The 23,305-nt window shown below is 38.1% G+C and overlaps 1 protein-coding gene across 7 annotated transcripts in view; it reads left to right on the top strand.

Moving 5' to 3' along the window:
• Nucleotides 1–23,305, top strand: part of LOC135201812 (uncharacterized) — a 165,998-nt gene that overhangs the window by 127,065 nt on the left and 15,628 nt on the right. For 6 of the 7 annotated variants that reach the window (XM_064231085.1, XM_064231083.1, XM_064231081.1 and 3 more), the window contains one exon: nucleotides 21,986–22,533. In XM_064231085.1, the coding sequence (XP_064087155.1) occupies nucleotides 22,005–22,533 (529 nt within the window). In that variant the 5' untranslated portion in view covers nucleotides 21,986–22,004. Of the gene's footprint in view, nucleotides 1–21,327; nucleotides 22,534–23,305 lie in introns of those variants that run through there. The other variant, XM_064231082.1, reaches the window with a different exon arrangement.

The following is a 23,305-nucleotide window of genomic DNA, read 5'->3' as shown; positions in this document are numbered from 1 at the left end:
CCTTGGTATTCTTATGGGGTATATTGAGTCTTGTTTGTTTCATTGTTTGGTTCGCTTTTTATTTATTTATTTTAGGAACTTTGTCAATACACCGAACAGGATAAAATACAGAATTCTGAGAAATTCACTGTGACACGTATAATTTCATGGTCATTATTCTTCTCTTTATGAAAATGGTGACAGAATCGTTAACCCCACCCAGTCAAAATTGTTGCATCATTTTTTCTACAATTACAAATGACAAGTGAAATATTTTTCTTATCAGTTTCAGTGAAGTTATCATCTTGACACCAACAAGAAATTTCTTAACAAAGTTTACAAATCCACAACGCAAGTCGTAATTAAGGAGTCAATAAAAGGAAGGCATCTGCAGCACAATGGTTCACTACGTTAATTTATTTAACATTAACGTTTAATACTGCTTTAAAACTGCTCAGCTGAGAAAGAGCTTCCTCTGGCTTAGCACTTCTTGAAAGCACTGCATCCTGTCTCATACTGAATCTGAATATTCCATAATACTTCAAATAGGTCACCATACTTTTATTTATTCATTTATTTATTTTATCTTTGGCAATTCTACGTCGGACTGATGACTCAGTGCAGATGGCAGAAGCAGTCAATATGCTTAATGAACAGACATATCCTTGAAGCTCATAAACAAGCATAACGATTTCGTTCAACTAAACTTACCGTAATAGCATAGCTTCTTTTGAAATAAGATGTATCTCATGGTTGTAATTACGATGACCTAGGATGTTTTCTCAACATCCACGGACAAGATTGGAAAGTGGCAAACTCGTCCCATAATAATAATAATAAAATAAAATTAATAAATGAATAATAAAAAATAAAAATAATGATAATAAGTAATAATAATAATAATAATAATAATAATAATATGTGCCAATAGACTAGACTTGACGCTGGCTGACAAAATCAAGAAGAAAGTATCACTTATTGATGTCGCAAGCCATGGGACACCAGAGTAGATAAGAAAAAAAGAATGTACCCATAATCAGCAATACTAAGCACGATCCCAAGATCCCTGAAAAGGAACCTGGAAAAACTAGACGTCGAAGTAACTCCAGAACTTATGCAGAAGCGCGTGCCATTTAAAACAGCGCACATAGTGAGGAAAGTGTTAGACTCCTAAGGAGGCAGGATGCAACCCGGAACCTTACTCTATGAAAACCAGTAATAATAATAATAATAATAATAATAATAATAATAATAATAATAATAATAATAATAATAATAATAATAATAATAATATACTAGTTTAACAATAATAAATAAAACAATAAAATTCTCTCTCCGCAACTTATTTATGATCAGCCAATTTCCTTAAAATCTTTTGATTAATTTCTAACGAAGCGTTTAGGGCATACTACCAGCCATCTTATCGCATGATAGATTTAAAAATACGTAATCTCTCTAAAGACTTTTTAAACAGAGTGAAAGAGGAATTTGGTATATAGACGTTGAAAGACAGAAACTCCAAGTGAAAACCATTTATTCTGTCCCTGACCCTGACTGAACAAAATATTCTTCAAGGATGCCAATCTTCGCCGAGAAAAGAGAAACTACTGATCACAGAAGGTAGCACGGATTCTACGGCGACGCCTACGTCAGCCTTTTCCGGTTGGCACCAGTAAACTGTTCGTCGATTACCACGCACAGCAGAGATACAGAAGGCTCGTGTCAGACCACGGTGTACGCGGGCATCTTATCTCATCATGAGCTCACCCCAAACATCAACATGCTGTCATTGGGAGAAAATATTCTTTCTCATGGCAGGTCATGCATCATGTAAGTTGGGCCATATGCCCCTTTGTCCGTTTCTGGTGGCCGGGCATCGCGAAGGGGGCAACGTGATGTACTATGAGGATGCTAAGCTACAAAAGAGGGAAATGAATTGTGCGTTTTCTGTGGTTTCTAAAATAATAATCCTAGAGAGCCACGATATTTCTTTGTGGGTTTGCGAAAGTGAGAATGCGCTTCTTCCAGCTACGAACTTCATGTCCAACAATATCAGTCAGATGCAGTTTTGGAGTTTTAGGGCAATGAATTAGGCTCCTTTCAGTACTGCATCACAATGAGCATTCCTATGCGGCGTACTTCGTGGCCAGGAACTTTCGTTCTCCAATATGGTCCCGTTGGACATTTCAATTTTCGATACTCCGTCTTCTCAACGGTGAAAATTATGCAACGTCAACGTTGAAAAAATTAAAATCAAAATAATAATAATAATAATAATAATAATAATAATAATAATAATAATAATAATAATAAAATAATAATAATAATAATAATAATAATAATGGAGAAGCAAATCCACAGTTATGTAAATGTATATATATTTAAATTTAAAACAGCAAGGATAGCTTCGGGAATCTGTACGGGGAACCGTACAGATTCCCGAAAAGCTATCCTTGTCTGTTTTAAATTTAAATATATGTATATTTACATAACTGTGGATTTGCTTCTCCATTTGAAGACTCGTGCTACTGTGAGGATTTTTTAATAATAATAATAATAATAATAATAATAATAGCGCACTGGTAAGATGCAGCGCGTCCAGATTCCAAGTGCTACAAAATAAGAATGCCTGATGCCTCTAATAGAGAGACGATTCAACTTAAAGACTTTGTTGTGACGGATGTAGAAGTGTGTTGCGGTCTGACACATGACTCGATTTCAAGTTACCTCATCTGGTTCTTATAAAATATGTTTTATTCTGTTCTGTATTCGGATAAGATACGCAAGTCAATAATCAATAATAATGAAGAATTTTACATCAGGATTATTCATAACACTAACAGCGTTGTGTTCCTGGTTTGAATAGTAATGAACATGAGTAAAGGATATGGCCAGGATAGTTTTATAGCTACAATAAGTCCTCACTGATTTTAACTCTGATAATCGCATTTTTCTGATAAACTGGCTCCTCTGATAACCTGACATGGAATACTGTGAATGCCAAGTACTGCAACAGCCACAAGAAAATATTAAAAGCTACAAGTACCAAGCGCTTTTGCGTATCTAATATATACACTTCTTCAGGGTACAGAAATATATATTAGATACACGAAAGCGCTTGGTATTTCTGCCTTTTAATAATTCCTTCAGGCTCTCTCTGTGCATTTAGCCACGTTATCCTTGTGACGGTATATCGATACAAATTATGTCTAATCTTTTTGCCTTTGGAGTTATTAAAATTCAGAAGAAAACCATCCCGAAAAAAAAAAAAAACAAAAAAAAAAAAAAAAATGACAGGACTGGAGTCACACCGGGCATAAAGCTGTAGAGTTTAGGTGACAGAGTTAAATGAAACTAACCAAAACAATCTGCTTGAACTGCTCAAATACTTTCATTTTCACCCTGGCCCAAATTGAGTTCAAAGAATCCAACTGAAGTTTCTAGCGTCTCCCCCCCCCCCCCCCATCCACCAAAAATCAAAGAAGAAAAAGTAGTGATGTCAAGCCTTGTTTTGTCTGTCACCTCAATAAGAGCTGTGGGATATTCTGGAGGTCGCAGCCTTCGTGTTCTTGGGCTGAGCTTGCTGTTACGTAACTGAATGAAACGCTGCATAATGCGACAGTATTGATTCTATCTGTCTCTCAAAGCGTCTAGTATATATTCCGGGGCACGGAAGAGCTCCCAGGCGTGATTTGGATCATAAAATAGGGTTCCAAAAGAGTGGGAGAGTTTATATGCTCTCAGCGCCAACCAAGACCAAACTCATGTGTCTAGATCGAAAATTTTGAGAACCAGCTATTGATGAAAACAAACTTCTAATTATCTGGTCAAAATTTATTATTTATAGTTTACTTTTATTCTCATTTACGCATGCTCTTACACCCCGAGTGGAAGAAAAGCAAAGGGAATAGCCAGTAACTGGCTGGTAGTGTGTCAGAGATTATGACATTAGAACTCAAGCACAGTTAATTAAGAATCTGTTGGCTCCGGTTATAAAATCACAAGTAAGCGAGAAAAATATGAAAAAACAATACTCAAATACTATTTTCTCGGTATATTGAAGGAGCTTTTTAAAAAAAAAAAAATTTGTCTACCTTCGTGTCAGTGACGAACAATAGCTTGTCAAGACAGAATCAACACCTTCCTGGCAGTGATACCTTGAAGTCTGTCAAACAATTTACCATTGTCAGTCCTCATCCACGAACTCAACTGTACCTCATATCCTTAGAGTGGTTATCATTTGCCATACTATCCGTAGGTAAAGTGCAGAATCATATTTCTACTTACATTCCTTCTGTGACAAGCGAATTATTACTATTACGAACTTGATGGCGCCTGCTACGCTGCGCTGGAGCCCAGCACTGCCCGTCATGTCTCCCCTACCCTCCCTATCTCCCACCTTGTCTGCTCCACCCGGGCCGGACAAACAGGTTTGCAGGAGGAGAGTGAATGTGTGATGTCTCCCCCTACCCTCCCAATCCTCTACCTACCTCACACCCACCTGGGGCGGACAAACAAGAAAGATCCACTGGGATTTTATAATTATATGATCATCAGTATTATCATTATACTATCTGACCAACCCATCGCTGCCCAAGGTAACTCTCTGTGGCAACCGATAAATTCTCTCTCTCTCTCTCCAACCTTCTCTGTTTCTTACCCTCTTTCTTCTCCCTCTCCCTCTCACTCTCTCTGTCACACCCTGACTAACCCCGACCCCCTTTGGTGCCATTGATGTCTTACCCCTACAGAATTCGATAGTGAGTCATATTTAGTACACATACCGAAAATCGAAAGTCATAATTTACGACGTTTACCGAAAATTAGGTATGATAAATTCGCAACGTCATTAAGTCTACGGGCTGAACCATCCCCATTCCGGGGAAGGCGCCCCGGCCCCTCCGGCGCCTTTGGTACCTTTTGTTGCTTGAAACCCCATTATAAACCATCTTAATGGTCCCCACTATAACCCTGCCAAGTTTCATGCCCATCGCACCAGCCGTTTGGCCTTGATTGAATGACAAGACGGACAGACAGACATAACACCCATTATAGTAAGATTATTATTATTTACACATGTTCATGCTTAGAGGGCTTCCACATAATAAATCTCCAAGTGTGAAACAGAGGAAGACATTGCGGTAGATTCATGGTAGTTAGCAAAGGGAAATGAGTCACTGGTAGTTATAAATGATATACTTTAGATTGACAAAGATATACTGCCTTCAGAGGGTGAACCTCATTTTTGTTATGATGGATGGTAGGGTCTGGATGATATCATGGGCGATGCAAACTTTGTCTTTTTGAACGTATCCACATTCATATAATAATAACAAACACAAAAAATGTGCTAACGTATACTCACAAACACTGACATAATAATAACAAACACAAAAAATGTGCTAACGTATACTCGCAAACACTGACATAAGTAATGCTGCCGAATGGCCAAAATTTGAAAAAGTTTTTAAGATTTGCTGGTCACGCCGAGGTCATCCGAGGTCATGAATCCAGAGTTTGAAAATCTGCAGCATCGGTAAACTGATATAGTTTTCTGTTGCCCACAGTAACCCATTGACCTGCGACCCAGTAGCAATACACACGCCTCGGCAACCTCCTTTTCAAGCGTTTGTAGATCTCATAATAATGATATCATAACCTTTTCAGTTAGTACTATAACGCCAGCATGTATAAATCAGTCAGTTTTTAGTTAGCAGGAGTGGCACATGACACCACTACCAGTAATAGCAATTGCAGTAATCAAGGGTTAGACGAATTGCGTGATCATCTCAATATGAACTTTCGTCTGATGTTGAGGCAGAGGCTTCAGCAGTGATTTAGCAATTCGTTTATCTCGACATAAACTGTCCGGAGAATTACGGAAACTGCTCCCTCACATGATGACAGGCGAGCTTTCGTGCGCATTCATTCAATCTTGACCCCACGGGCACGAGAGGTTGATATCATCGTTTTAAGAGGCAAATTTTCTCATTTTCGTTTAACTTTCTGCTTTATCTTAAATACTTTAATTTCCTTTTCATTTTCGGTTTAAAAAACATTAACTGTGATCTTTGGACAACCGTGACTTACAAAGATCATATTTATCAATTTGCGTCATCCTCTCTCTCTCTCTCTCTCTCTCTCTCTCTCGTGCGTATGACTGCGTCTGCAAACAGGATACGAAATTTAACAAGTAGATATGTTTTTATGTAAACAAGTCTCGTTATCCTGTAATCATTCAACACAATTTTGGCATTCTCTGCTTGAGTTCCACTGTATTTTGCGTTCTGTAGCCACTTCTATCTCTGCATCATTATTTTCCCCATATAATCCCATACAGAGGTATACAGAAAACTGCATGAGGATACAGGGTTGCAGAGGTGCATGGCTATGAAAACTTTGAGGTGAAATTGAATAAATTACATGAGACAAAAAATTGTGCTGAAGAGAATAAAATACGAAAAGATTCGAGAACGCAAGGCTCTTTTGATGAAAGATGTTGTCTGAATTTAGAGTATGGATCAAATGTTTCTTAAGAAACAATGATGTTGTGGGAAGTTTGCTACTCATAGAATTCACCCCAGATTTAGCAATTTAAGGATGAATGTGAAAATGACTTTTGTAGTGATTTTTATCCGGACTATCCCGTATTAGGGGATAAGTCATGTTGTCGCGATATATAACACACACAGGCTAGCACACATAGACATGTGCATCATATATATATATATATATATATATATATATATATATATATATATATATATATATATATATATATTCCACCTGGAGAAGTTCCACGCTGGACGAGTGGTTTTCGAGCTCGGCTGCCAATCCGGCGGTCACAGTATAAATACTTATTATACACTCTGCCAACGCGGAATCAGAGGAATTTATTTCTGGTGATATAAATTTATTTCTCGATATAGTGTGGTTCGGATCCCACAATAAACTGTAGGTCCCGTTGCTAGGTGACCACTTAGTTTTCCTAGCCACGTATAAATATCTAATCCTTCGGGCCAGCCCTAGGAGAGCTGTTAATTATCAGCTCAGTGATCTGGTAAAACTAAGATATACTTAACTTTTTTTAACCACCTGGAGATCCGCTATAAGGATAACAAACAGTATCCTATTTTCGCGAATACAATACAAACTTCAGGTAGTTTCCCACAATGGGCAGTCTTCCCTGAAAAACTGCTATATTCAGAAATAGAGATAATTCAAATTACGTTCCCCAATAGTATCACTCCGAGTGCTTCAATAAGCGAAAAAAAAAATCTATTCATTCCCATTCACATTCGTTCCCTGACTTCTTTCTGTATGGAGTCCTTGGAAGCTCTCGGAATCACTTGACACTTCGTTTCACGAGTTTGCTGACGCAATTCAACATGTTTACATTAGTGACTACCTTCGACATTCGAAGGGTTTCTTTCCCCAAGGCTGACTGAAGTCAGGCTTTCCGTAATTTACCCTCGAGCTCGAGTCTCAAGGAATATGGGGAAATTCATGTCGTTGCTTTATTATTGTTGTTTTCTTCCCTTTCTTTTGTAGTTCGTTTTATTATTATGATAATCTCTCTCTCTCTCTCTTCTCTTCTCTCTCTCTCTATATATATAATATAATATATATATATACTACATACGATATATATATCTATATATATATATATATACACAGTTATATATATAACATATATATATTATATTATATATAATATATATATATATATGTGTGTGTATATATAGATATATATATGCACACACACACACACACACACACACACACACACATATATATATATATAATATATATATATATATATATATATCTATATAAATATATATATATATATATATATATATATATATAATGAATATATACACCCATACATATATATGTATATATATAATATATATATATATATATATATATATAGATATATATATATATATATATATATATATATATATATATATATTATTTATATATATGTAGTAAATGTGTTTATATAGGGCAACTTAAAATACTTGTTATCACGTGGATGGTTTTATTTTCACTTTAATGGCGTTCGACGAGACCTTTTTTTTTTTCTTTCTGTTTTTAAGGTCAGCCTGTTTATCTTTTCCTCTCGGGCAAACAGCGAAATGGCTCTTCTCTTCGTGTCTTCCTCTGCCGCGTTATTGATTAATTTTGCAGTTCATCCTGCTTGTAAACCTGGAATATTATGAAGAAAATTCCCCTGATGGGCTGTCCATGAAGGTTTATAAATTTGGTGTGTCTGTATGTATGCATATGTATATATACGTATATATAGATAAGTGTATAATAAGTATATTATAACGTGTATTCTATTTTGTATACATATTTATATACATACCTGATAAAGGGATAAAAATAATTAGATGAAAAACGAGACCTAGGCTAAACTTAATTCAGTCAAGAAGTGCACTATAAAAAAAAGAAAAAAAAACACGACAGAGGAAAAAGCTAACGTTAAAAAACGCTCGCTATGATGATGATATAATGATAATGATAATGAAATGTTGCCCGTTGCGAATCTTAACAAAAATTCTCTCCTCTCTCTCTCTCTCTCTCTCTCTCCTCTCTCTCTCTCTCTCTCTGTATATATATATATATATATATATATATATATATATATATATATATATATATATATATATATATATATATATATATATATATATATATATATATAATATAGAATAACACACAGAGAGAATGCCATTTAATTTACGTTATGCACACACACACACACACACACACACATATATATATATATATATATATATATATATATATATATATATATATATATGTGTGTGTGTGTATATACGTATATATATACTGCATAACGTAAATGAAATAGCATACTCTCTCTCTCCTCTTCTCTTGTCTCTCTCTCTCTCTCGTCCCCGGTCGGCTCTCTCTCTCCTCATTCTCCTCTCTTCTCTCTCCTTGTCTCTTGCTAATTTTATTTATACAATCACTTATACACTCCCGTCATAAGCAAAAATGTCGAGCAGGAACAAGCTCGTGATGAAGGATGCAGAACGTTTTAGCAGTCAAGAAACTGTGACCGTTTCATGATTGCTACACGGTGATACCTGAGCCTGTATCACGGGTGGCATGATGGAAAATCGATATTTCCCGTTCGTCATTCTTGCCCCGCCACATACAAGGAATGACTCTGTTTAATGTCGGATCATATGGCAAGAACGAGGATGTTTTCTTAGGATTAGAGTGATCGTTTCCTGGTTTCCCTTTTACCCTCTCTTACTTCTTCCTAATGAGCACCATTTTCTTTGGAAACTTGAAATTCAAGTCAATGGTCCCTAATAAGGTTCATCTTCTGGATAATATAATAATAATAGTACAAGTTTTATTGAAAATAATGGTTATTTCAGCCGCGTTCATTTTGTATAGAAGTTCCTTTATTCTTCTTAATACTTACCTTTCTTCTGTACTCAAATTGGCTATAAAAACGCCAAATGGGGGATTCATGTATAAAACGTGCTATTTGTCCAATTGAATTTATTATACAAAATGCAGTACAACATTTTGTATATATTCAATATGACAAATAGCACTTTTTTTTTATGAATCTCCTATTCGGCGTTTTAATGGCCAATTTGAGTACAGAAGAAAAGCCATTAATAAGAAGAACAGAGAAACTTCTATACAAAATGAACGCGGCTGAAATAACCATTATTTTCAATATAGCCAGCATTAATGAAGGTCTTCTTCCAACAAATAATAATAATAGACGAATATTGAGATACAGACTAAGAGGCAATCCATATAAATACAACCTTTATAAATACAAAGAGCTACCTGATACGCGATGGGAATAACAATTTTCTTTTAAGTAATGCGTGAAAACTGAACAAAATACATGAACCTTCCCTCCAATAATTATATAAATATAATCAGGCATACACTATGAAAATGATAAATCTTAAAGAAAACGAATAAGTCCTTTCGTCCACAGCAAAACTTCCTCTCATTCCCCAAACTTAGCTTGTTTTCTGTTTATTTGTCTAAGAATTCATGGCGGAATCTACCTTCACAACCCCAAGACAAACAGGCAAGTGAAAAGAAACCCACACAATCACTGTGTAACGTGTTTACTTCTAAGTATTTACATTTAATTTTACTTAGAAGTAAACACGTTATACAGTGATTTTGTGGGTTTCTTTTTCAATCTTCAGAAGAAATCAGAAAGAAGTTTTGTTTGGTTTAAACAAGCAAGAGACACAAACAAACGTCTTATCTGTCTCGTGACATATCCTGTGCCGAGCTCGCAATGGAGCCTGAGTTGACTGGTAAATCCATTGCTTTATTTTCGTGGAAGAAGAAAAAAAAAAGAATTAAATCCTTCGTTCTGAGTACCGTGAATCATCGTAGGACATCGCAAAATGGAATAACCAAACTAAATCACACTCGCTGTAGGAGTTGAAGGACCCAATCACATGCGAGTGGGGACCCCCTTTATAAAGGAAGGAGCGGGTGCGGGGAGGGATGGACACAGCTATTAAGTCAATGATGAGATAATCACTAGAGAGAGAGAGAGAGAGAGAGAGAGAGAGAGAGAGATTTGTATCTTTAAAGCATCATGCAGTAATTCTCATTACAGAGTTGGCAAGTTTCTAATTCTATTTTTTTTTCTTCCTTGTCCTTGTTTTTCTCTTTAGAAAGAATCTTCTAAAAGCTCCTTGGTAGTATAAACCGCCATGGAAGAAAGGGGATATAGTTTTCTATTTACGAAGAGTTTTACTTCTTTCCTCTTTAAGGTTGCAATTTCATGCTCAATAAACATAGTGATGAAGATCCAGCGCTCGTTACATTTTATGACGAGGCACAAGATAGGTTGAATAGGCTGCATGCTTTTCTCTGGGGAAATAGAAGCAATGTTGGCGATGAGAGAGAGAGAGAGAGAGAGAGAGAGAGAGAGAGAGAGAGAGAGAGAGAATCTTCATACTAAAAAAAAGGAAGAAATTTCTATAGTAAGTCTTTTTAACTACAATACGCATTTTGCTAAAAAAAAATAGGCTAATTCATTCGAATAATTTTTCATGGTATGAAATTCCGGAAAAACTGTGTTACCATTATTCTCCAATGCTTTATAATTTCATCAGTTTTATTGACGAAACTGTAAACATTGATAATGTTGCACTGACCGTCTATAGGTGATCATGCAAGTTGTCAATTAGAAGTATGATGTGGATTCCACACAAAGTTGACTCTCCTTAGGGTTTTCGATTCACAGTCACATATACATTAAGTATACATCATACACACACACACATTCCCTGCATGATTGGAGGGAACGTCCATGCCGCTAGCTATGGTAGCTGGGTCATCTTACATTTCATATTTAGTTAGTTAACTCAGGATGGTGACCACATAACGGTTACTTTTGGCTTTGCCATATTCTATGTACCATTGACTTTCAGTCTCGTGTGGGAGTCCTTTTCCTTGAACCACTCTCCAGAGAACTTTCTTTCATGCTATTTTCCCGTTTTGGGTGAGTAGACGGGCTAATTGAAGTTCGTTAGCGGATTAGAAAGGAATGACTTCCTCTTTATCAGCTACCTTTCTTTTCTTTTTCTTTTATTTTCCACAGCTCAATTCGATGACTGATGTCCTCATACTGATAGGACAGAGTTTGCAATGCCTTACGTGATGTGCCAGGTTTAACCTCTGATATTTTTGTTTGATAGCAATATTTTTTTTTATTTTCTTCTTTGTTTTATCTTCTGTCACATACGGCCCCTGTATTTGTTGGTATCTTGTATGTCATGGGTCTCTATAAATTTGTTCCACATGAAAGCTTGTTCAGTATGAATAATGTCAACAAGGACAGTAATATAATAATAATAATAATAATAATAATCCTGTCCCATAATCCAACAGAATGCACGTGACCAGTGAAAGCAGATCACAGCTCGCGGCCTTTTTATTCATGCAGTTATGCCAAATACCTTGCTTTGTTAGATGAAGAAGAGGAAGAATGCAATAACAACAAGGAATTGAAACTGTCTAAAGACTGACGTCATCTACAAAGTCAAAACAAACCGAGCGAGGCTTTTTAAGACTGTTTGTATTCTTGAACAATTGTCCTCTTGCCTATTTTCGGCAGTGGGGCGGCCTTTGTCAACCCAAACATAGCCCGAGCAATCTAAAGCAAATGCATCTTTAGAAAGATCTTATTGAGGGGATTTACCTTCGATGTTAAGCGGTCTTATTTTTATGCTGATACCTGCAACAAGGGATTTCTCTAGTTGCGTCATAGAAAATCGTCATGACATATTTTTATCCATAAACTACTAATTCATGTCGCAAGGTTCCCTAACCTAACTGTTGGCCGACCTATAGTCCTTTTAAATGTATCTCTCCTTCATATCAAGGCACAAAGATCCTTTCTTTGAACGTTGCTTCATGTCTCTCCTTCACCAGGGAGGTCGTAAGTCAGCTTGCTTAGCTAGGCCGGTTGGAAGACAGGCGGCTGACCCGGCAGAATATATTTAGATAGGAAGGACAACTTCTCCCTCTTTCTCACCCCCTGCTCCCCCGCCCCCACCCTGCCTCGTTATCTCTCCCTCACTCTGTCATTTTTCATTTAGTGGTAGGTTGCTCACCTAGTTACATAATTATCTCCCCTACTTTCTACCGTCACGTAACGCTGTATAGCTGCTGTTGGACCATTCTCCCTTGCCATTTCGCAATCCAGCCTTCTATTTTTAACACCTTTATGAAATTTACCTTTGCCTTTTCGATAATTTGTTCCCCTTTGGCATACGGCCGCCTCTCCCAGCGTTGTTTGTTTGTATGGTGTTTTTACGTTGCATGGAACAAGTGGTTATTCACCAACGGGACCAACGACTTTACGTGACTTCCGACCCACGTCGAGAGTGAACTTCTATCACCAGAAATACACATCTCTCACACCTCAGTGGAATGCCCGAGAATCGAACTCGCAGTCACGGAGGTAGCATGCCAACACCAAACCGACCAGGCCTCTGAGGTCTCCTAGCGTTGTGATTTATTGATGATGATTGTCAACGGATATATTACGGTAACGGTGTCCTCGTCACAACGTCAGTTCTGTTATAGGTCGTTCAATCTGTCATGCGAAGGCTGGAGTGAATTGAATGCAAAGATGCACCGCGAAGCAGAACAGAATTCTAATTTTAAACCGGTCCTTTTGGAGAATCGAGGGTGAACTTTTTCCTTCATATTTTCCCGATGACTCATTTTGACACATCCGTAACTTCCTGTCACTGCCAGACACTATCTAGCCTCTAAACACAAGGAAATTTCGCAATTGCATGATATTAATAAACTCGTCTCGTCTATCTGTGACCCCCTTCCAACCCCCATTCCCATTCCCCATCCATTCTGTGGGGTCTTCGGTCGATAAATGCATTAGGTTTGGTCAAGTGTCGTCGGCCTCTACATTTGAAAACTGATATGACTGCTTGCATGGCGCCAATAAATATCCCTTAAGGAAGAGAGAGTTCATTCTCTCTTTCGAGTGACGGAAAACGGTCAGGTATATAGACGCAATTCGTGTTTTCGTTCATTTCCTTTCTTTATTTGTTGGCATAAAAGCCAGGGACATTGATAATGGATTTGTTTGTTGGATAAAATCCAGAAAGGCAAACGAGAATAGGGATGACTTTTTGCGATGAAAAGTGGCGCATGTGAGATTTTCTCATCAAGCAGATGTACATGGATTGTGTACTGTATAAATATGCGTAAAAGCATGTCAACCGACACATGAACTTCTACTTTAATTGAATACACACAACTGAACAAGTACACATATGCACATAGGAACGTGTGGATGTATATGCCTGTGAAGTACGTGCAAGTGACTATGCATGTATTAACACAGGCATACGTGCCACAATACACAAATGTTTTTAATAATTAATTGAAAGACATGTGCCACATCTCCCAAATTACCAACGCAATATTACCCTAAGTAAGACTCGCGCGCGAAATTAACGATCGGGGTCGAAACAGCTAATCCTCTGTCTCGCTATCTTCTTTTTTCCTTCTCTGTCAAAACCTGAAGTGTCTTATTTTGGCTCTCTCTCTCTCTCTCTCTCTCTCTCTCTCTCTCTCTCTCTCTCTCTCTCTTCACGGGAAGACACGCGCGAGATGAGGATAGCTTTCCTTCTCCACCTATGCTCCTTGGGAGGGTCACTTATATCTATCGGGGATATTTCTGAGAGAAAATATTCGTTTATTTTTTTTTTTTTTTTTTTTATCAGCAAGAAAAGTTCACTGCGGTTGTAGGATAATCCCGTCTTGCTTCTTTCCTCTCTACTTAAGCTTCTGCGATCTCTGTGACAGCTTGTCGCTGGTGGAAATATTGTCAAGGTTTATTGTATGCATTTTAAGTAGGGTTAAGTATATCTTAGTTTTACCAGACCACTGAGCCGATGAACAGCTCTCCTAGGGCTGGCCCGAAGGATTAGATATTTTTACGTGGCTAGGAACCAATTGGTCACCTAGCATAGGGACCTACAGTTTATTGTAGAATCCGAACCACATTATATCGAGAAATGATTTTTTATCACCAGAAATAACTTCCTCTGATTCCCCGTTGGCCGAGCCGAGAATCGAACTTCTGACCGCCGGATTGGTAGCCGAGCGCGAAAACCCCTCGTCCAACGAGGAAGTTTTAAGCAGTGTGTATTCCTTGGATTCTATTAAGATTTAATTTAATTTTCATTAACGATATCCCGATACTTTTCTTAAATTGATTATCGCAATACCAAATACCGTAATAATAATATTACCAAATATCGTAATAATAATAACAATAATAATTATAATAATAATACTTATTATTATTATTATTATAGTATTAGTAGTAGCATTAGTAGCAGCAGAAAAACCAGCACCAGTATCAGTGGTAGCAATCGTAGAAGTAATATCAGTATAATTCTATGCAAAACGTCTGGTCGTGCGGTCTGACTGCGACTGATTCAATATTTATCACGAAGAATCACCCATAAACTATTCATTGATAATCACGAACCAGTGTAATCAGCCCAGACGTCGTGAAGTAACATCACTGTTTGTGTCAGACAACTGCACTTCACTGTATATTACCTAACGTCACTGCGACCTACTTAGATAATTATCAATATTGTTGTCATGTTCATCATAGGAGTTGGCCGCGTAGATTGCCCTAAATTTACTTGTACCACAAAAGTCTTGGAAACTTGACGCTATTTTGCGACTCCATAATAATCACGTGTCCTTCGTGTGTTCACCCGAAGCATAAGGCAGCTCGCCAGAGGGAAATTCTGTTCGTACCATTATCATTAGAAACCACATGAGTTCATGAAACATACCAAAAGAAACATTTGAATGTAGAACGATCTTCCACATAAAAAAAGACAGAAACTGAGCTGAAATAGATGTTTAGTAAAATCACAAGTAATTAAACGCAAACATATGCATAAAGTGTTTTGTGGCGATGGGATAAGTATTTAGAATCGTCGATGACTTAACGGGTAGATGGAATGTCTGAATTAAGCAAGAAAATAAAAGGTTAGTGTAAGAATGCTTGTGAGTGTGACTGAAATTTCAAAATGGAGAGGTGCCCAAAGTATACATGAATTTAGACGTGAGATTTCAAATTGTTGTGACAGAGTAATTTACTGCCTGACCGAGATGTGTTGGAATTTTTTCGTTTTACTTTGCAATAAAAAAATGTTAACTTTTAATATTATTATAAAGGCATACCTACATTAAAAATAGGTCGTATCAAAAACAGAGGCCTACAGTTACTTCGCATACCTTAGACTGTACACTATGTTACTGATCGAGGAGGTAAGCCAGGTCACAGATGGTCTGATAAAATAAGATGAACGTGGGTTTAGACAAGGAGGATGGTGGGTGGATGTATATGATGTAAGATTAAGATCAAATGAGGATAGATGTATGTGTTGCACGTGAACCGAAAGCTCGGGACGGAATTAATATTATTACAACGTGGATAGTGTTGGGAATAAATGGTGCAAAGAAAAATTTGCTTTGAGCGATTGCAAGTTATATGTGAAAAATCGTTTCCATGTGAAAAATCTACTGACGAGAGAGACAGGCTTCTTGTCAATAGTCTCGGATGAATTGATGATAGCAATTAGGGAAAGTCCTGATGTAGATGCAAATGTATACATATACGAAAATAATTCGTGAACCTAGTTTGAAATGGCTGGCCGTTTGCAAAAGGTTTGTTGGTGATAGAGAAGAGAAGTTGCTTAGTGAAAGAAAGGGGGAGTGTTTATAAGTGAGAAATGCTGAAAGTGGATGTTAGCACGAGAAATCCGGGATGATGGAGAATAACATGGATGTGGAATAACGGAAGAAGTCGTTAATGATTGAATAATATTTTTTGTTTTGTTTTTTAAAACAAAAACAAAGAGAATAACATAACAGATGACTCATAGAGAACAGGTTGGTAGCAGGAACTCTGCAAACGATTTGGAAGAGAAGAGGGGTGTCCTCTACAGTAAAACTTGGATATATCAAAGCTTTATTCTACCAGCGCTCCTTCACGGAAGAATTTTAAGTGCTACACGAAAGTAAGAAAGAAAAAAAATAAAGCTGCTGACATGCATAGTTTGCGTAGGATATGTTGATTAGGGTGAACTGGAATGGTGAAAAATTTAGAGAAACGGCAGTGATATGGTAAAAAGGTACCCAAAGATGAAAGATGAATCGGTATTTTCAAGCGTTTTCGTCACAATAAGAAAATGGAAGACGAGTGTATAAGTCTGTGTTGGAAGCAAGATGGAAATAAAGACCAAGTGTGAGTTTGATGGATGGATGTGAGAGGTTTTGGAATGGAAGGGTCATAACACATAAGCAGCGTTAATATTTGTGCTCTAGAGATTAAAGGTGAGTGGCGCAATGTCTGTAATGGGGAAGAAGCCTAGATACACTGCCACGAAGTTTTCTGCGTAGATATATAAAATAGCTGATGTTTTGAGAGATTCCTCTTCAGAGGGTGTTCCCCTTCAATCAGCTGTTAAAAGACCATCACTGCAGTGGCTGATGTTTTAATTTTCTCCTGACATAACCCCTAATTAGGAAAACGACGTGTTGGTGCTTGGGTGAATTCATGTATGTGTAAATACATACGCATATATGTGTGTGTCTTACAATGACCGTATGCATACGTTAATTCTAAACACCAGTTCTGTGCCCATAGGTATGTTTAGCACAGTGGGCCATTCACAGCTCTTGACTGTACTTGTAACACAATGGGAGACATCACATTCTAACACAAAACACCTGCGACGTACTATATAACCCCATTATCGCCGGAGAGGAGAGAGAGAGAGAGAGAGAGAGAGAGAGAGAGGAGAATTCTTACCTCACCTCACTTGAGACTGATTAACTTGAACACGAGTTATAGCCGTTACTCCTCCCCCTCCTAAATTCAATAGTTCGCCCTCCACTCACTCAATCGCTTCCCTCCCTCCTTCGCTTCCCACCGTCGGAATCCCTCACGACAAGCGCATGGACTGCCACGTGAGGGAAGAGAGAGAGAGAGAGAGAGAAGAAAAGGTTATGCGAGGGAGTGGGATGGGTCGGGGGAGTCCTCAGCTGCATTTTTATGAGTCTCTGATGACTGGCTTCAAATGAGCTGCGGGTCTTCGTAACCGTAGCAACGGTCGTGTTGATATTTATGATCGTGTGACTCTATTTATATCTTTTTTTTTTTAACCTATCTATAGATTTATCTGCTACTTCCGGCATTCAGTGACTTTTTTTAAGAGCGGGCAAAAATACTACGTTCAACTTAGCTTGACCTCCTAACGTGCCCTAGGGACACGAAATTTTGTGAGAACTTTGTCAATTACTGACAAAGAAGGAAGCATATTTTCTCTCTCTCTCTCTCTCTCTCTCTCTCTCTCTCTCTCTCTCTCTCTCTCTTTTAAGCTGAATGCGATCACAACAAATGAAGTAAATAAAAAAAAAACGGCAAAATCATATTTTACACATAACTTTTTGCTTGACTAACGCTTCCAATTTCGTTACTCTCTCTCTCTCTCTTAAGCTGGATACGGTCAAACATATGAAGTAAAAAAAAATCATACTTATCGCTTGAATAGCGCTCCCAATTTCGTTACTCTCTCTTCTCTCAATTTGAATGCGGTCACAATAAAAAAAATAAATAAATAAAACAAAATCATATTTTACACACAATTTTTGCTTAAATAGCGCTTCCAATTCAGTTACTCTCTCTCTCTCTCTCTCTCTCTCTCTCTCTCTCTCCAGCTGAATGCGGTCACGACAGAAAAGAAAAAAAAGAAAAAAAAGCAAAATCATATCTTGCACACAAGAATTCGCTTGAATAGAGCTTCTAGTTTCGTTACCATCTCTCTCTCTCTCTCTCTCTCTCTCTCTCAAGCTGAATGCAGTCACAAAAAAGTAAAAAAAAAAATCGTATCTCTCACAACTTGCCGCTTCAATAGAGCTCCAATTTCGTTACCATTCAACCAGCGGGCCAACCGTGGTGCCACTATCGATTGGTTGAACACAGTACTCGCTCCTCGAAACGTCCGACCGAGCGTAGGTACCTCACTCTACTCGTCGTTAGCATTAAACTTCATGCATCATAAAGCCAGTGTCATACCGCGCGCGCTTCTCTGTTTCCCCCTAAATGAGTCGTTGAAAACCTCAGGAACGCCGTCTAGGGTTCTCGTAACAGCGGATAAGGACTGCAGTGAAGAAGCAACGCCAGTGTCCTTCGTTCGGGAAAGGTCAATGTCGCCCAGAGGACCTACCGCGGCCCTGACGGAGGTGGAGGAGGAGGAGGAAAGACTTGCTCATGAGTGTACTTGGACTATGACCCTTTGTTGGTTCGTATGAACTTTTCTTTCCAGTACTGCGTTGTTCGTCAACCTCTTCTTTTGAGCAGAGTTAGATCTTGGAGAATTTCCTCGCGCATGCATTTCTTAGGTCATGTGTACGATACATATGCATGCATGTATGTATGTTTATTTAATGCAAATGACCAATGAATGCTTGCGCATGCTCGTACATTGCTCCTTCATAACATACTACTGGATTCAATTTTGATGCTGGAAATTTAAAAAAAAATTTTTTTAAACATATTGTTCTCTTTTTCCTATTACGCACGTACACACAGGCACACCGTTTAACTCACTCACATACTACATGCGCGCGCACAAATTATGATGGTTATATACTTTTATATATATATATATATATATATATATATATATATATATATATATATATATATATATATATATGCGTGTGTGTGAGGGAATGAATTATACACAAAGGTAATTATAATTCAATTATAATTCCCTCTTTGGGTAGTTTTGGTTATTCTTAAGATATAGTAGTACGATATTCATCAAAATGTGTAGCTTAATATTGTCTATATATATATATATATCATATATATAATATATATATATATATACACATATATGTGTGCGCGCGTGTGTGTATGTGTGGACCATACATTGTAAGTAAGTCCAATAGCATGTCTAACAATACTTAACATTTAAGCAAGAATAAGTTTCCTAAGTCTGACGTCACGGCCGGTCATAATTATACCCAGCGATGTTATCCACAAAAATCAATGTTATCTTTTTATGTATATCTATACCGAAGTGAGGACACGGATCGACGATTGATGTTTACGTAAGGAAGAGAGGAAGGAGGAGAAGAACGTGAATGATTGATCCCGGATGTTTTTTTTTTTTTTTTTTTTTTTTTTTTTTTTTTTTTACTTTTCACGTTTCAGCACATGTGGTTGGATTCCCGCCATATTACAATGCACTGTGCCTGCAATCTCGTTCCTTTAGAGCTGTGATTTTATATTTTCGTGATTATCAGGAAAGAAATTATTTTTGCTTGAGCAAGAGGTTATTTGCTCCTGTTTTTGTATGTCTGTGTGTGCGCGCGCGTGAAGAGAGAGAGAGAGAGAGAGAGAGAGAGAGAGAGAGAGAGAGAGAGAGAGAGAGAGAGGAAATTAGGCATGAGCAAAATTTATTGCATCTCTTTCATGAAATGTTCATGTATTTCATTACCTGAAGATCGACTTTTTTTAAATACTATATGTCATCCTATTTAAATAGTAGATACTTGTTTACTGTAGTTTCATTTTCACACATGTATGTATGTATGAATTTATAAAATCTTAGTCAGGTAAGTATAATGTGTATCATTAGTATCTATTTGATCGTAGATACCGTTTCCAATATTTTTACATTTTCTTCTAAATTTGGATGAATTAATATTATTATTATTATTATTATTATTATTATTATTATTATTATTATAAACAATGATAATGTTCTAATATCTTGTCAGACCAGTCACATCGCAGTTAAGGAATTCCGGTGCTGTACTTCCACTAGCCACCGTATATCAAAATAATTTTGAGTGACATGCATTCTAATTTTGTCTGAAGACTCTACAGATCATCTCGTGAAAGCTGCCTCGTTATTAAATAAATAAATACAGGAAACGGATCGCGGAGATGATTCTTCAGATTGGCCGTTACTGGTTATTATCATTTTTACTTTGTACCAGTTACAGCTGTAACTAATAATAATAACTACTTTTTTTTATAAATAACTATATCCCCGTCCATCTGTATTTTAAACGATTTTTAACTATTAATTCTAGCCATATCCAAGAAAAATTAAACGCCGCATCAGTGTCCAACAATAATTTTTTAACCTTTATTCTTTTCTTATCCAGGTAGACTTAAATGGAACATTTTCCCCACATCAGTATTAAATTATAATTTCTATTCGTTATACCCGTATCGTGGAATACTTATACATGGCATTCATATCAGCCAAATACGAGAGATTTACTGCACACAACACACTCCACTTTTTACTAATAAATGTCCGAAACGCGACGAAATACTTTACCCGGTAACTGGCCAATTACGACGCCTAAGTTTATCTCCGACTGTGGCTAATCCTGGATACGATCGCATCTCCTATTGCGACCTTTAACTCGTCACTCGAGTCCATTCATTTTTTCACTTTTCATTTAGACGTTGCCAATGAATGCCGTGAATGGTATGCGAGAGCTTCCCGCCTGACGTCATAACATCATCTATGCAACCGTAACGTCGTCCGATAGACAATGAAGTAGTAATGAGGTTTAAACACCATAGAGGCAGCTCGCCAAGAATTCGATGCCGGCCGAGTACTCCTCCGGAGGGCGGCCCGGTCCCAGTGAGTGCCATCGTGCGGTTGGCACCACGGCTTGAGTCACATGCCATGCCACTATATATATACAACGGGACAGATCCCTTCTCTTCTCAGTTGATTACCGGATTTCGTTCATCCATAAGAGGGGTCACGGCTCTCTGCTAAGGCAAATAAACGATCGGAAGTCGCAGCCGATCGCGTTTGCTCCGACGGGAAACGAACGTTTATGACTGTAGCGGCAACAGTTAAAAACGTTCAGTAACTTCTTAAAGTTGCACGTCCCAAACACAATTTCCCCCCTAGTCTTGCCAAATACAGTATTGCAGCAAAATATATACATGCAGAACATTTCTACGTTATATCCTACTTGTTAGCGAATCGAGGTCAGAAGTATCGCAAAAAAACATTTCTGTTATCAAAATAATTATTAGAGAGCCTACGGATATCCACCTCCAAATTTGAACACTAACTCACAGCTCGTGACGTCACGGTGAGTGAGTGGTTCTGGCGCCGACTCATCCTGTCAAACGAGTATAAGTGGGCAGCGGTGGGTTGAGATAAGCCAGTCTTAGCTACGGTGCGCCTAGAGAAGTACGGCACCGAAACCTTTTCCCGTGTGTGACTCGTAGCGAGCTTTACAATTAAACCGCAAAAATGATGCAAGTTAGTTCGATGTACGCGCAAGCCCTTGAGAGGCAGCTGGTCTCCCGCCGTTCACAACTGATCCACAACCTTTCTCGCTCCAGCTGTGGCCAGGCAGAACCAATGAGACAGGCTGCTGACGATCCATTCCTCGACCCTCTCCCTCCGCTTCCACCTCCTTCCAACAAACACCTGCCTGAGGAAGGTCACCACCAAGGATTAGACATTGACCCGAAGGAGTGCACGGACCGTCTGTGCCGCCTCCCTTCGCAGTGTCGTGGTGGCCACATCTTGGGATCCCCGCGAAGGCACAACACATCGGCAGCCGCCGCAGCCGCCAATTCGGCTTCCCGGTTGACGCAATCCACCGGCAATCTCTCCGACTTCAGCCTCCTGAAGAAGAAAGACCCGATGGACCCCCTTCCACTCGCCCCACCCTCACCAGTCTTCGACAAGAAGGCCGCCAAGAAGCTTAAGGAGAAGCAAGACAAGGCCATGAAGAAGGCGCCCTCCAACTTCATGCTCCTCACGCCCTGGTTCACCCGCCAAAATTGCGAGAAGCTCTTGTCTCAGGTGCGCTCGGGAGACATCTTGGAGTTCAACATCAAGCTCCACCACCACTGGGGCATCGCCGTGCTTCCCAAAAATAAACGTAAGTGACTTTTCAGCAGTAACAGTAGCAGTAGCAGTAGCATGCATATCCAGAAATGTGCACAACATTCAGTATGAGTAACAAGATTTTAATTGTTTTATGGAATACAGTAGCTGTTTGTATGGCAATCAGTATATAATGTACTCTTGTGTCTTATTAATTTTTTTCCCATAGCAGATAGCTAATAGTCTTGTATACCAAGTACCTGGTGAGAATAAACATTTAAGAAACTGAAAAGACTCGTAGAAACATTATTATTACGGCATTCAAAGTATATTAATATTTTAGGGATAATACTTGGTATTGATAGAACGCATGGAGTGTAATACTGTTATTGCCATTATTATTAATTGCTATTAATATCTAAGTTCTTCAAGTTTTCAATATTAGAGATAGAGCACTGGCTTAATGTAAACGACTTTTCCTGGTGTTACCGTTCTTTTTCTCAATTGTGCCATGACGCTAATCTTCTTCTCGAGAATTTCGACAAGTGTGATCACTGAAGCATTTCCGCATTCCCTTACGTCATCCAAACATTGGGTTTTTCTCCTTCGTGCACCCAAACATAAACAAAAAAGGGAAACGCCAGCGTTCCAAGGTGACTAGATTCCTATATCGGCTTGACACAAGTTCTAGTGTATAAATACACAGAGAGCAGTTTTGAAATATTCCCATTGAGCAAACATTCTTAAAAACAAGTCTAAAAGGCCCTGTGGATATAGTTGTCGTAGTGTGGTCAGAAAACAGTAAACGTGCTTCTGCTTCGTTTTCA

This window comes from Macrobrachium nipponense, chromosome 28, assembly GCF_015104395.2.
Source record: "Macrobrachium nipponense isolate FS-2020 chromosome 28, ASM1510439v2, whole genome shotgun sequence".
Lineage (NCBI taxonomy): Eukaryota > Metazoa > Arthropoda > Malacostraca > Decapoda > Palaemonidae > Macrobrachium > Macrobrachium nipponense.
Note: the sequence above shows the minus strand (reverse complement) of the source record. Positions and strands in the feature narration are given on the sequence as shown.